General features: G+C 43.3%; 1 protein-coding gene across 1 annotated transcript in view; it reads left to right on the forward strand.

Moving 5' to 3' along the window:
• The window catches only part of ATRN (attractin), a 163197-nt gene that overhangs the window by 85979 nt on the left and 63454 nt on the right, over positions 1-13764 (forward strand). Inside the window, exons 12-18 of the mRNA XM_032420030.1 lie at positions 665-885; positions 2865-2986; positions 3835-3973; positions 5581-5771; positions 6050-6269; positions 7495-7680; positions 8661-8894. Of these exons, the coding sequence (XP_032275921.1) occupies positions 665-885; positions 2865-2986; positions 3835-3973; positions 5581-5771; positions 6050-6269; positions 7495-7680; positions 8661-8894 (1313 nt within the window). The remainder of the gene's footprint in view (positions 1-664; positions 886-2864; positions 2987-3834; positions 3974-5580; positions 5772-6049; positions 6270-7494; positions 7681-8660; positions 8895-13764) is intronic.

The raw sequence follows: 13764 nt of genomic DNA on the forward strand, positions 1-13764 counted from the left end.
CACCCGTTCTCTCGCTCTCTCTCTCTCTCTCTCTGTCTTGCAAATAAATAAATAAAAATCTTTTTTTAAAAAGAAGGTAAGTTAAAGAGAAGCTTTGTTTTGTTTTCTTGTTTTTATTTAAATTTTTTTTTTAAGATTTATTTATTTGAGGGGGGAGGAGGGCCAGAGGGAGAGAGAGTCCCAAGCAGACTCCATGCTGAATGCAGAGCCCGACGCGGGGCTTGATTTCACAACCCGGAGATCATGACTTGGGCCAAAACCAAGAGTTGGACGCTTAACTGACTGCACCACCCAGGCGCCCCATTGTTCTTGTTTTTAAAATGAAAAAAGAGTGTGTGTGTGTGTGTGTGTGTGTGTTTTCCTTCTTCCTTCACTAGATAAATGGTTGCATACAATATATACTTTTCTCTGCATTTCCTTTTTTTTCACATAGCAGTATATCCTGAGGATCACCCCATAGCAGTATGTAGAAATCGTCCTCAATCCTTTTTACATCTACCGACTGCTAGTTCATTGTGTGGATGTACCATAGTTTACTCACATCACATCCTGAATTGATGGACATTTGGGGACATTTTGTCTGAAGATTGTAAAAAGCCTGTCATGCATCTGTATATAGAAACTTTCAGTAAACTACTCCTCTCCTTTTTTTTCCCCCTTTTAGCACCATGTATGTATTTGGTGGCTTCAACAGTCTCCTTCTCAGTGACATCCTCGTATTCACCTCAGAAAGGTGTGGAGCACACCGGAGCGAAGCTGCTTGCCTGGCAGCAGGACCTGGCATCCGGTGTGTGTGGGATACAGGGTCATCTCAGTGTATCTCCTGGGAGTTGGCATCTGAAGCACAAGAAGAAAAGTTAAAATCAGAATGTTTTTCCAAAAGAAGTATGTTTTTTTCCTTTTCTTAAAATTTAATTAATTCGAAATCTCATTTTGTCTGAATTATGAAGGTATTTAGCATATGTGCATTTTTTATGTTCATTTTATTATCCCAAATTGTTTGGTAATAACTGGTGCAAAGGCCTTTTGGGTGTTTGAAGATAGTTTTGTAAACCTCTTTACAGTGGATGGGAATACCATGTGGCTCCTAGAAGCTGTCTGTGAGTGATGGAGACAAAACCCCCTTGGCATTGCACAGATTTTGTATACCAACTCCTGAGCCTGGCAGTTGGTCCCAGGCAATGCAATACAACAGGACCTTTTTGTGATGATGGAAATGTACTATTATGCGTTGTCCCAGTATGGGAGCTACCAGCCAGAGACACTTGAAATGAGACTGGTGTGACCGAAGAACTGAATTTTAAACTAAAATTAAGAACTACATGAGGCTAGTGGTGGCTACCTTATTGGATTATGCAGTTCTAATGTTAAGGATGAGATTAAGAGGGCCAGCCCAGAAAAACTATGTTGGAGTAGAGGATGGAGGTAGTGTTGCTCTCTTTGCAAAGCATTCCTTTCTAGCTTCTCTGGTTGGGCACAGCAGTGATAACAAGACAGAGAGTTGCTGAGGTTGACCAGTGGTCCTGGCTTCTAGAACCACCCCTTATGTTTTCTAAGCTTTCTTCATCTTGCCTACTTAGCTGCTTATGTTTTTGCTCTGAGATAGAGCACAGTGTAATACAGTGATGTAATAGCTGAGAAATCCTTCAAAAAAAAAAAAAAGTCTCTGCGAAATATTTGTTCACTTCAGTTATTTTAAAGAATGTTGACTGAATTTCTTAACTGTTGGAGTTGGTGTAGCAAGTTACCTTGAGGGTTATGGTGGATAGAGTCAACTTTCACTCTCCTGGAATGCTCCAAATTAAGGTGAGCATAAATCCCCAAAAGGACACCCAGACAACTTTCCAGTGAGTGCTGGAAAACTGAGAGGACCAGAACCTGGTAGGGTTAGACAGTGTCTACACTGTCTCTTCAAAGGAATAAAATCTGTGAAATTGGTTTTTTTTAACCAAATTTTAAAAGTTCAAATTAAATGTGCAAGAGTATAGGAAGTAATATTTAATTACTATAGGTGGTTCAATATAAACCTCTTTGCTGTGAACTCATCTCAAATGTCGCATCCCTGGTCACTCTGCTTTCTGTGTGGACCCAGTCCTGGGGTTGATGACCAGGGCAGGTAGAGTAGCCTAAGGAGCATGCTTTGCGGGGGGAGGGGGGGCTACCTTATCTTGTCCATGGGTTCCCCCATGTGCCATGTCCATAAGTGGATCGGTAGATCAAGCAACATGGTTGTGCAGCCTCTTTTTTGTTGCTGACCTTGACCTGTCTAGGGTCAGTAGGAGATGCAGCAGGTCTGTAGTAGCCCAGAATTCTGAAACTTGCACTCTTAGACTTACATACATGTGTAGATTGTAGCTCAGCCTAGTGTCTCCTTTGGGGTTCTGTGGTGCTGCCCGCTTCCTGTGCCCAGGTTAGCCTTGCATTTGTAGCTGGGGGGGGACGGCTTGGTCTTCTACATTACTTTGGCTCTTGGGCAGCTCTTGGTGTTGATTCTGTTGCTGGTTGCTTTTTTTCTTGGGAAGAAAAGTATTCAAAGAACCAGACCTACTTCCATTATATCTCATTGTCCTTGAGTTAAAGTAACCTATCTTTGTTTTTCCCTCTCTCTGTACTTTTGTTGGGGGCAGGGAGCTTTACAGAATAGTGTTTCCTCATATTGTTTACTTATTTCTAAGTACTCTTTTAACCTGAACACACTGATATATCTTCCTGCCAGTTTTTCTTCCTATTTTACTTGCCAACCCTTGTTACTTTTTTTAAAAAAAACCTTTGTCTCAGATTGTGCTCAACAGCAGCTGTAAATGGCCTGTGACTTATTCTAAGGAGAAGCTGTCACAGTTGATGAGTTTTTCTTCTTTTCATAGCTCTTGACCACGACAGATGTGACCAGCACACGGATTGTTACAGCTGCACAGCCAACACCAATGACTGTCACTGGTGTAGTGACCATTGTGTCCCCGTGAACCACAGCTGCACGGAAGGCCAGGTCAGGGGCCGCTTCTCAAGGGTTTCAGAGGATGAAAAAACCCCAGGGGGGGGTTAGGTGTGAGATTATGGTGTGTATGATACAAATACTGGCCCAGAGGGATTTTTAAAACCTCCGGTATAGCTTTAGAGTTTATTATTGCTCAGGCTTTCTTTTAGGAAGGGATGCTATATACATCCTAATTTCGAAGGTCCTGCTAGCCACAAGGATTGGTGTGTAGTATTTTAGAAGAAGGTAGGACTGTTACTCTGTGTACTCCCCATCCTTAGGCATGGCTGTTGCTAGGTCCTAGATGCTTGGTGTGAGCCTTGTCACGGTGAGCTCACTCTACCTGTGCAAGCTCTTGGGAGCAAGTTAGGACTTGAGACTGAAGGTGAGTCAGGCGACTTTGCAAAATCTCCTTGTCTTATGTTATATTGTGGCTCAGTATAATTTATGCTCATCATTTATGATTTTTTTATTTAGGATATAGGGCAAAAAAAGATACAATGACTCAGCCTCTGTAGTTTTTGACAGCTTATTCTGTAAAGCAGTTCATAAAATATGAAAGTTTTAGACTGGGAGGCATTTGAAAAGCAGCAGGTTGAACACCCCCATTTCACAGACGAGCAGGTTAAAGCATGGTGTTTAAAAGAGCGCATTGCCTCCTTGCCATGTCAGGGCATGCCCTGTGCAGAAGATTTCAGCACACTGTTTCCCCTGCAGGGCTGCTTTATCTGCATCTTACTTATTTCTTTATTTGCAGTTTGCTTCCTCAATTAGATTTTGTTGATTTTAGTATCCTGTTTGTCCTCCCCGTGAGTTCTGTCCGTGGATTAAGAGAAAAGCTTTTGTCCACTGTGTTCTAGATCTCCATTTCCAGATACGAGAATTGTCCCAAGGATAACCCCATGTACTACTGTAACAAGAAGACCAGCTGCAGGAGCTGTGCCCTGGACCAGAACTGCCAGTGGGAGCCCCGCAATCAGGAGTGCATCGCCCTGCCCGGTAGGCCTTGTAGGGGCATCTGGATATGTGTGGGTCCAGAGACTTCACACACACCCCCACCCCAATACTGTGCAGCCTAGATTGAACCCAGCAGAGGGAACAAACTCATTTTATCCATTCATTCCCCCATACCACTATTGTGGTTATTTTTTAAAATGAAAATACAGTTCTTAAGCATTTGCTCCTTCTGTCCTTTGAAATAAAGTGAAGCATCATCTGCTGCTCTGGAGAATAGAATGACAGCTTGGCTCCATATCATCGAGCCTGCTGCCCTGTCCCCGCTCGCCTCTGCTATGGTCACCTGGCTATAGAAAGCAGCAGTCTTGGCAGCCAGTCTGCAGGGCACTTTGTGAAGAATACTGACCACTGGGATTAGGCTGTCAACACCTTCTGACAAGAAGGAGGAGAGATGCTTTTATCAGCAGCACCCTCCTGAGGTGATCTCCAGTCCTGAATACCTCAATTTATGGCATCTGAGGTTCAGGATGAAGAGTTGAGGGCCTCAGGCTAGCCAGCCACAACAGAAGTTCTGTGATATATTTGCTCAACTGGGATTTCCGAGAAGGGGGACATCGATGGTTCTGTGCAGCACCTGAAGCATGCACAGGGCAGCAGGGTCTGCCAGGCCCCTTTTCAGTGCCCTTTGGGAGTACTTGATTCAGCTTGCATGAGTATGAGCTGCTTTTCTTTACCTCATTGCAACAGACTTCAATGTACTGCGGAGTACCTGAGGGTCTTGTCAGAAGTCAGATTCTGGTACACATCGGGGGAGTGGGGCTAGAATCTACATTTTAATGAGGAGGGACACTGATGCCACACTTGGAAGAGCAGATGCTTTATTTGCTCTTACATGATCCCTTTCCTGTGGCACCTTCCACTTGCCTCACTGACTGGTCCCGGGCTTCGCTGGTGGTATCTCCAGGGTACTTGGTTCTGGCAAAGTTGCCTTGCTTGTTCCCTGTCTCCCAGGAAGCGCACAGAGCTTCTGTGCAGTTTGGGGCATGGAGCTGAACTGGGTGGGTTCAGGGCGATCTCAGGAGCAGATTCCAGTCTTACCTTGTGTGCTGCACCTGTATCACTTAGGGTTGTTTGTTTTTTTCTGAGAGGGATATTTCCACCTCACTTTCAGGATGTTTTGTACCCTTGATTTTACCTTCCACTTGATGTGAAACAATGAAGCTTTTGAAGACCATCGTCTTGTTCACTCAACGACTCATTTCCATCCTCCAGTTTTCTTCCCCACCCTTCCAATCCGCATACTCATTTTTCTGTTCTTTACTTAGGATTTTAGTCTTGTTTCTAATTGTTCTTCAAAAGGGGGTTTAGAAATCTAGCACTGGCACCTAAGATTTTTTTCTTCTAAGACATAGAGAGTTGACTGTAGAATATGCCTCTTGAGATCCAGGAAGTAGGACTGGTGAAGTCTAACATTCTTGTATTCTGCATCGGTCCTTAGTAATGTGTCGGATGCCCTCACCACATCCTAGTAAAGTACCGCGGAATTCAAATCGCAGAAACCTTTTAGGTTTCCGATCATTCGAACTGGTAGTGTAGTAGTTTTGTGTGATTTCTAAAACTTTTTTTTTTCCCTCTCCACTTTACAAAAGAAAATATCTGTGGCATTGGCTGGCATTTGGTCGGAAACTCCTGTTTGAAAATTACTACTGCCAAGGAGAATTATGACAATGCTAAATTGTCCTGTAGGAACCACAATGCCTTTTTGGCTTCTCTTACAACCCAGAAGAAGGTAGAATTTGTCCTTAAGCAGCTGCGAATAATGCAGTCATCACAGAGCATGGTGAGTTCACGTCCTCAGAACTTCAGCTTCTAGTACCCACCCTTGTCCTGGGCGCACCCATACAGCTTCCCCGTGGTGTGCCCGGCAGGCAGAGTTCTAGTGCATGAGTGTAGTAGAGGGGGGTGACATGATGGTCTGTCCCAATCTGCTGTGGCTCGATTGGGATGGGGAGGTTTTCCTTCATCTGCGGGGCATATGTAACTTAGTGGTTTTTATCTAGAAGGCTCTTTTGCTCAAGACATGTCTTATATTCAAAGCTGTATCTCTTTTGCCTATAGTCCAAGCTCACCTTAACCCCATGGGTTGGCCTTCGGAAGATCAATGTGTCCTACTGGTGCTGGGAAGATATGTCCCCATTCACAAATACTTTGCTCCAGTGGATGCCGTCTGAGCCCAGTGATGCTGGATTCTGTGGAATCTTGTCAGAACCCAGTACTCGGGGCTTGAAGGCTGCAACCTGCATCAGCCCACTCAATGGCAGCGTCTGTGAAAGGCCTGGTAGGTATCTGGGTGAATGATGTATCCTTGGAAGTTCACTGAAAGAGAGACGTCTGTAGGAGGCGTAGTGAAATACTGGAAGGTGTGAGATGATCAGGAAAAACAGATGGGGAGTATTGATTTCAAGCATATGAAGCGGAGTATAACCCAGCACTTAAAAGTGGAAGGAAATAATCTCCGGCTCTGAATAGTATGAGCCGGAAGCATAAACAAAAATAACTAACACTACTCAAAGAACCTAACATTGTAATTAGCAATGAGATTGATTGGTGTGCTGACCGTAAAAAGTACTGAGAATTGCTCTGAAAGGCAAATGTCTTAAGGTTGGCAGAGAAACGCTGTGGACGAAAAGGACAAAAAATGCAAAGAAAATATCAGAAAAGCAAGCAGGTCACTGCAGGGACAGTAGACAGAAAGCATCAGTGGGGAGAAAAATGGGGAGAGCAGTTACACAACAGAAAGCAGAAGCTGACCGGAACTGTGTTAGCGCTGTGGGAGAGTACTGAGGAGCACACACTGGGGAGCTTCTCGGGTTCACAGCTCCCCCGTGGGCTGCATTCAGGCCTCCCGTGGGCAGGCTCAGGGGCAGCATCTGCAGCGCGCAGACGAGCCGAGACGAGCATCTTACCCTGCAGAGGGACTCACGTGCAGTAGGTGGAATTTTGTGCGCACTTTTTGGGACGCCATTGACATCGTGTCTCATTTTAGGAAGGTACTCTAAGTCATCTGAGGAGTACAGAGGTGTAGAGAAGAATTCATAGCCCTGTAAGAGTCCTCTTAAAATATGGTTTCTGAGCTTCCTGTAGGGGAAACCCTTTTGGGTCCTGAATGCTTTGGTGCATGTAATGAATTCTGTGGTCCCTCTTCCTGCAAATATACAGATACAAGTTTTCATGTTCGGGTGGGTCGTAAAACCTCTGAAGGTCATCCTGAGTCCCATATACTGCAAGGAGCTTTAGAACTGCCACGCTTATGGAAAGATTCCCTTGTTCCCTCATGTCTGTCCTTAACGCTCTTCGAAAAGAAGGAGTTTTTTCCCCTCAGCGTGTGAATATACCTGACTAGCCCAGTACAGGGCGACTCTGTGTTTTCGGTTTTCTCCTACATTTAATGTAGCCCACTGGTGTGATTTCATGACATGCTAGTGGGTCACAAGCCATCCCGAAAAGCCTTTGATGTTGGCCAATGTGGCGGGAGCTCTAAGTGTCCTGGGTTTGCTTCCCAGCGAACCACAGCGCGAAGCAGTGCCGGACGCCGTGTGCCCTGCGGACGGCGTGTGGAGAGTGTACCAGCGGCAGCTCTGAGTGCATGTGGTGCAGCAACATGAAGCAGTGCGTGGACTCCAATGCCTACGTGGCCTCCTTCCCTTTTGGCCAGTGTATGGAGTGGTACACCATGAGCAGCTGCCCCCGTAAGTGAAAGGGAGCGGCAAGACCGGACTGCCTGAGGGGAGGGGAACCTTCATGCAGAATCAAGCGCTGCAGGGGCGCCTGGGTGGCTCCGTCACTTAAGCATCCGACTCTTGATTTTGGCTCAGGGCATGATCTCAGGGTGGTGGGACTGAGCCCTGCGTCGGGGCTCCCTGCTCAGTTGGGGCATCTGCTTGAGATTCTCTCTCTCCCTCTGCCCCTCTCCCTACTCGTTCTCTCTCGCTCTCTCTCAAATAAATGTTTTTTTTAAAAAAAGAATCAAGCCCTGTAGGACGGAGCACAGAGTACAGAAACGTATTGCTCAATCCATGTAATGTCTCCACATCTTCCTCTCCTGATGCATGAAATAAGTGCTTTCTGGTAGATGACCGCTAAGGTCCCTTCTGCCTCCACATCCTGGGATTGATAGAGGAGGGGAGGAACCCCTGTTCTATGTTGGGCAAGATATTGGGCTCTTTAAATTTATTGTGTCATTTAAGAAATCGCGTTAGAGGGGCGCCTGGGTGGCTCAACCAGTTGGGTGTCTGCCTTCAGCTCAGGTCATGGTCCCAGGGTCCTGGGATCGAGCCCCACATCAGGCTCCCTGCTCAGCGGGGAGCCTGCTTCTCCCTCTCCCTCTGCTGCGCCCCCTGCTTGTGCGCGCGTGCTCTCTCTCTCTCTCTCTCTCTGTCAAATAAATAAATAAAAATCTTTAAAAAAAAAAATCACCTTAGAATAGGAATTTTGACTGACAGAATAGCCTGTTTAAATAAAAGGTAATTTAGGGGCACCTAGCTGGCCCAGTAGGAAGAACACGCATCGCTTGATCTCCAGGTTGTGAATTCAAGCCCTATGTTGGGTGTAGAGATTACTTAAATGAACAAATAAATCTAAAAAAAAAAAACTTTTAAAAAAGGTAATTTAAATACAGTGAATTCAAAGCTACGTGCGGTAGTGAGTTGTAACTTGTGTTCTTTTACAGCTGAAAATTGTTCAGGCTATTGTACCTGCAGCCATTGCTTGGAGCAGCCAGGCTGTGGCTGGTGCACTGATCCCAGCAACACGGGCAAAGGCAAATGCATAGAGGGCTCCTATAAAGGACCAGTGAAGATGCCTTCCCAGGCCCCTGCGGGGAATTCCTACCCACAGCCCCTTCTCAATGCCAGCATGTGCCTGGAGGACAGCAGATACAACTGGTCTTTCATTCATTGTCCAGGTAAGATGTCTCGTGTATCCAAAATCAAGTGTTTTGCTACCTATCTACAAAGAATAAAACTTTGAAAGCTACACTATTTATATGAATTTTCTTTAGGAAAAAAAATAGATCATCTTAGGAAAAATGGTTTTGCACGGAAAAATATATACATACTTTTTTTTTTTTTTTATGAACAGTATTTTTAATGTCAATTCATGAAAACACAGAAGTTCCAGTGAGGTGTTTTGCTTTCACTGTGGAAGTATTGAAGTACGTTCATTATGAACAAATCCTGCAGCTGTAGATAAAATAAAAACCGGAATTCTTCTTCTCCAGTTCTTCACAGAAGTAAAAACTTTTAATGGTTTAATACAAATACCGTCTATTTTAAAAATACGAAATACTATGCTATACAGGATTAATATGATATATATTGTTCTGTAGTTTGCTTTTTACTGAAAAATACACTGTGGCAATTGCTAGGGGAAGAATGAAAAAACTACTACCAACCCAGAAATTCCTCTCCACAAATGTAGAAAAAAAGGAAAATGGATTTATTTTGAGTAAGCATCAAACCAGACTGTGGTGCACCCTACAGGCAGTCCACTAATGAGATTGCAAAAACAGAGAAATCTCACCCTTTTAAATAGCCAGGCATATACAATCCAGTACATAAATGTTTTGAAGATGAATGATAACTTGTCCTCATCTGAGAGGGTTTGACAGCACTGTTTGTTGTACCTTCTTTTTTTTAAAGATTTTATTTATTTATTTGAGAGAGAGAGAATGAGAGAGAGCGAGTACATGAGAGGGGGGAGGGTCAGAGGGAGAAGCAGACTCCCTGCCGAGCAGGGAGCCCCATGCGGGACTCGATCCAGGGACTCCAGGATCATGACCTGAGCCGAAGGCAGTCGCTTAACCAACTGAGCCACCCAGACGCCCTGTTGTACCTTCTTTCATAGCTTATCCTGAATTTACTTGGGAATTGGGGTGGCCACCTGTGTTAGTTAATTGCCTTTATAAAAAAAAAAAAATTCCTTTATCTTTATGGCAAGCAGATGGTTACACTTGCACAAATGCACCCAGACTGAATTCCCAAAGTGATAGGGATATAGAGTGCTGCCTTCCTTGATGTTTACATTTCAAAGTGATGGCTCCCAGGCCCTTAAGAAAAACATTCCTGGATTGTTGTGCTGACAAGAGGTTTTTTTTAAAGGTATTTAGGGGTTTTTTTGAAAAAAAGATTTACATACATATACATATCAAAGGAACAGAGAAAGGATTTGTAAATACAGGTTTTCTTGAAAAGCTCTAAGAAAAGGGAGAGGGAAAAGGTCCCTATCCCTTCTGGCAAGAGGAAAAATTAAGCCTATCTGCCTCCTCTCGCTCCTTACCTCCCTCCTACTCTCCCTCTGCTCCCTTCCCCTCCTTCGTTCCAGTGGTTGGTGCCAGAAGGAATAGATCATGAGTTGGCGTAAAGCCTGAGTCTACACCTGCTGGGGATGCTGTCCTGAGAAACTGGCCTTTGATTCAGACTTTCAGTAAATACTCAGGAATATGCTGATGGGCCTCCAGAACAGCTGGGGGAGGTTAGGCAGGTGCAAAGACCCCCAGGAGGTTGGTGGGTAGGAACATCTCCAAGAGTGGGACGGTGCCACTGACAACAAGGCTCTTTGTGAGGACTTCTGTAACGGAAAGACCACTGTGAGCAACGGTAAAAGGCAAGAGACAGGCGGGGGAACATACCTGCAGTGCACGTAATAAGTGATTATCATCCTGAGTATGCAAACCTCTGCCCTCCAGAAGAAAGCGCTGTCAGCTCAACAGAAAAAGCGGGCAATGGATGTAAAGAAGTCTTTCTCAGAAAAGGAAACAGAGTAGGGAAATGCAAAATAAGAAACCAGTCTTTTCCTTTCAAATTGAATTAAATTTTCTGTGTTCCCTTTTTTCCTCTCTAAGATGTCAAAGGATCTATCATTTTGTTTCTAATCTACTAGTTTAACTCATGAAGTATTTAAGTCTGTGCATTTTTATTAATACCAAGAGTATATGAGGTGAAATGGCAACCCACGGAATGGGAGAAAATATTTGCAAATCATATACAGTGTCTGGTAAGAATCTAACGTCCAGAATATGTAAAGAACTCTTAAAACTCAGCAGTAAAAAGACAACCCAATTAAGAAATGGGTAAAAGATTGAAATAGACATTTCTCCAAAGAAGAGACACAAATGGCCAATAAGCACAGGAAAAGATGCTCAACAACATTTGAGAAATTGGAACCCTCACACATTGCTGGAAGGAATGTAAAATGGTGTGGCCACTTTGGAAAACAGTTTGGCAGTTTCTCAAAATGTTAAACATAAAGTTATCATATGGCCCAGTATATACCCAAGAGAATTGAAAACATATGTCCACACAGAAACTTGCAGTGAATGCTTATAGCAGCATTATTCATAATAGACAAAAGTGGAAACAACCCAGTGTCTGTCAGCTGGTGAATAGATAAACAAAATGTGATACGTTTGTATGATGGATACTGCTAAACGATAAAAGGGGTGAATGAAGTACTGTAGTCTGTGACACGGATGAGTCTCAAAAGCATGCTATGTAAAGGCAGTCAGATGCAAAGACTGCATATTATATGATACCATTTATGTGAGATGTCCAAAAAAGAGCAAACAGAGAGAGACAGATAAGAGCTTAGCAATCACCTGGGGCTGGGGGTATGAATGAGGAATAAAGGGCATGGGGTTTTCCAAAGTAGCGGTACCATTTTTCACCCTCACTGGCCAGCCTGAAAAGGTTAAGACTTCTCCACGTGCTCATCAGTGCTTGTGTCTGTTTTTTGGGGGGGTTTTTTTGTTTGTTTGTTTTTTAATTGCAGATGTTGTAGTGTGTGAGAAATGGTATCTCTGGTTTTGATTTGCATTTCTCTAATGACTAAAGTTGAGCATCTTACAGGCCATCTGTGTCTTCTTTGGAGAAATGTGTATTTGAATTCTTTGCCCATTCTTTAAAAAGTTCTCTCTCCTTTTTTTTAGATTTTATTTATTTGAGAGAGAGGGCATGAGCAGGGGGGAGGGGTAGAGGGAGAAGGACAAGCAGACTCCCCGTGGAGCAGGGAGCCCAATGCGGGGCTCGATCCCAGCACCCCAGGATCATGACCTGAGCCAAAGGCAGATGCTTAACCAACTGAGCCACCCAGGCACCCCTCTTTGCCCATTTTTAAATTGTTCATTTAATGAGTCTGTTTATTATTGACCCATAGAATTCTTTATGAAGTCTAGATACAAGTTCTTATTGACTAAATGATGTGCAAATACCTTCTCCCATTCTGAGGGTTTCTTCTTACTTTTTTGGTGGTATCTTTTGAAACATAAAAGTTCTAAATTTTATCCCCTGTGCTTTTGGTATTATATCTAAGAAATCAGTGCCTAGCTAACCCAAGATCACAAAGATTTACTCTTATCTTTTCTTTTTAAAGTTTCATAGATTTTCTCTTTTCTTTAGGTTCATAAGCCATTTTGGGTTTATTTTTGTATGTGGTGGGAGGTTGAACAGACATGGAACTGGTCGGGAGGCACGTCCTGGGCCTGTTCTGTCTCCCAGCCCCAGATGGATTTTTCAGGTGTCAGTTGGTAAAGTGCATCTAGTCACTTTAATTGTCCCCTCCTTCTACATTAGGAGACAGATGTCTCAACTCCCTTTTTCTGTCAGATTGACACCATCTGTTTTATAATTTCTAGAAATTGCTCAGTAATTCAGAAGTACCTCTCAATACATCTGATACACCTTTTTCTCTTACCCCATATTCCTATGGATTTATCCTTGTTTTTACATTTTTTCCGTAATTTCAGTGGGATTTTGAAGGGGAAGAGAGAGAGAAGCATGTTTCTAGTCTTTTTATCTAGAATACAGATTTTATTGGTAAATGATTTTAGGTATTGCATTTGTGTGTGTGTGTTGTGCTTTTCCCTTTTGGTATCTGTACAGTTGTTCATCTTTACAGGAACGACATGCATATCCCACACCTCTGAAGTATTTTTGGTGCAATAATAACTGCTATAGTCATAGTTAAGTCTTTCAGTTACAGCCTATATAGAACAAGTCAAATACATCAGCGATGGGATAGGAAACAGGTGCGTGAACTACAGGTGCAAGGCTATGAAAAGTTGCCACAGTGGTGGAAAGCTATATCACATTGATCAACCAAGAGAGATCTGCAAAAGTTGCTAAAAAAGTAAACCTGACATGTCACCACAAGAAAGAAATAGTAGTTATGTGACAAGATGTTAGCTAACGCCATGGGTAGAAATCATTTTGCGATGTATGAATGTATCAAATCAGTGCATTCTACTCCTTACACAATATTGCATGTCAGTAGTGTCTCAGTAAAGCTGGGGGAAAAAGACAGATTTGCAGAGTCAGGTCTTCTGCCTGCAATGGTGTAGATTGTGCACTCTGTGGATGGCCCCACTGGAGTCTGCAGTGCACAGCCTCAACAGCTGTCCTGAGCAGTCCCGAGAGGTCCAGGTTTCATATGCCTTTCTAGTTGTAAGGTCCTCTGTGCATCAAGAATCTTATTAATTACACTTGTGGGAATATTTTTATATGTAAAGATGGTTATTCTTCTAAAAAAGAAAAATTGAAAGCAAACTAAATATCAGAATGTAAGGGAATGGTTAAATAGCTGTTATGATTCATAGAAATCATTCTGCCATTTAAGGTTTTGTTTATGATGGATGAAATAACGTGGTAAAGTAATTGTGCTGTAAGTAAAAAAAAAAATCAAAGTTGTGTATTAATATGAGCACAACTGTGTAAAACTATATAGAAAAAATAAATTCCTGGGACTAAAATCCCAAATGTGCACAGTGATCTGTGCGTGGT

This window comes from Phoca vitulina, unplaced genomic scaffold, assembly GCF_004348235.1.
Source record: "Phoca vitulina isolate PV1807 unplaced genomic scaffold, GSC_HSeal_1.0 scaffold22, whole genome shotgun sequence".
Lineage (NCBI taxonomy): Eukaryota > Metazoa > Chordata > Mammalia > Carnivora > Phocidae > Phoca > Phoca vitulina.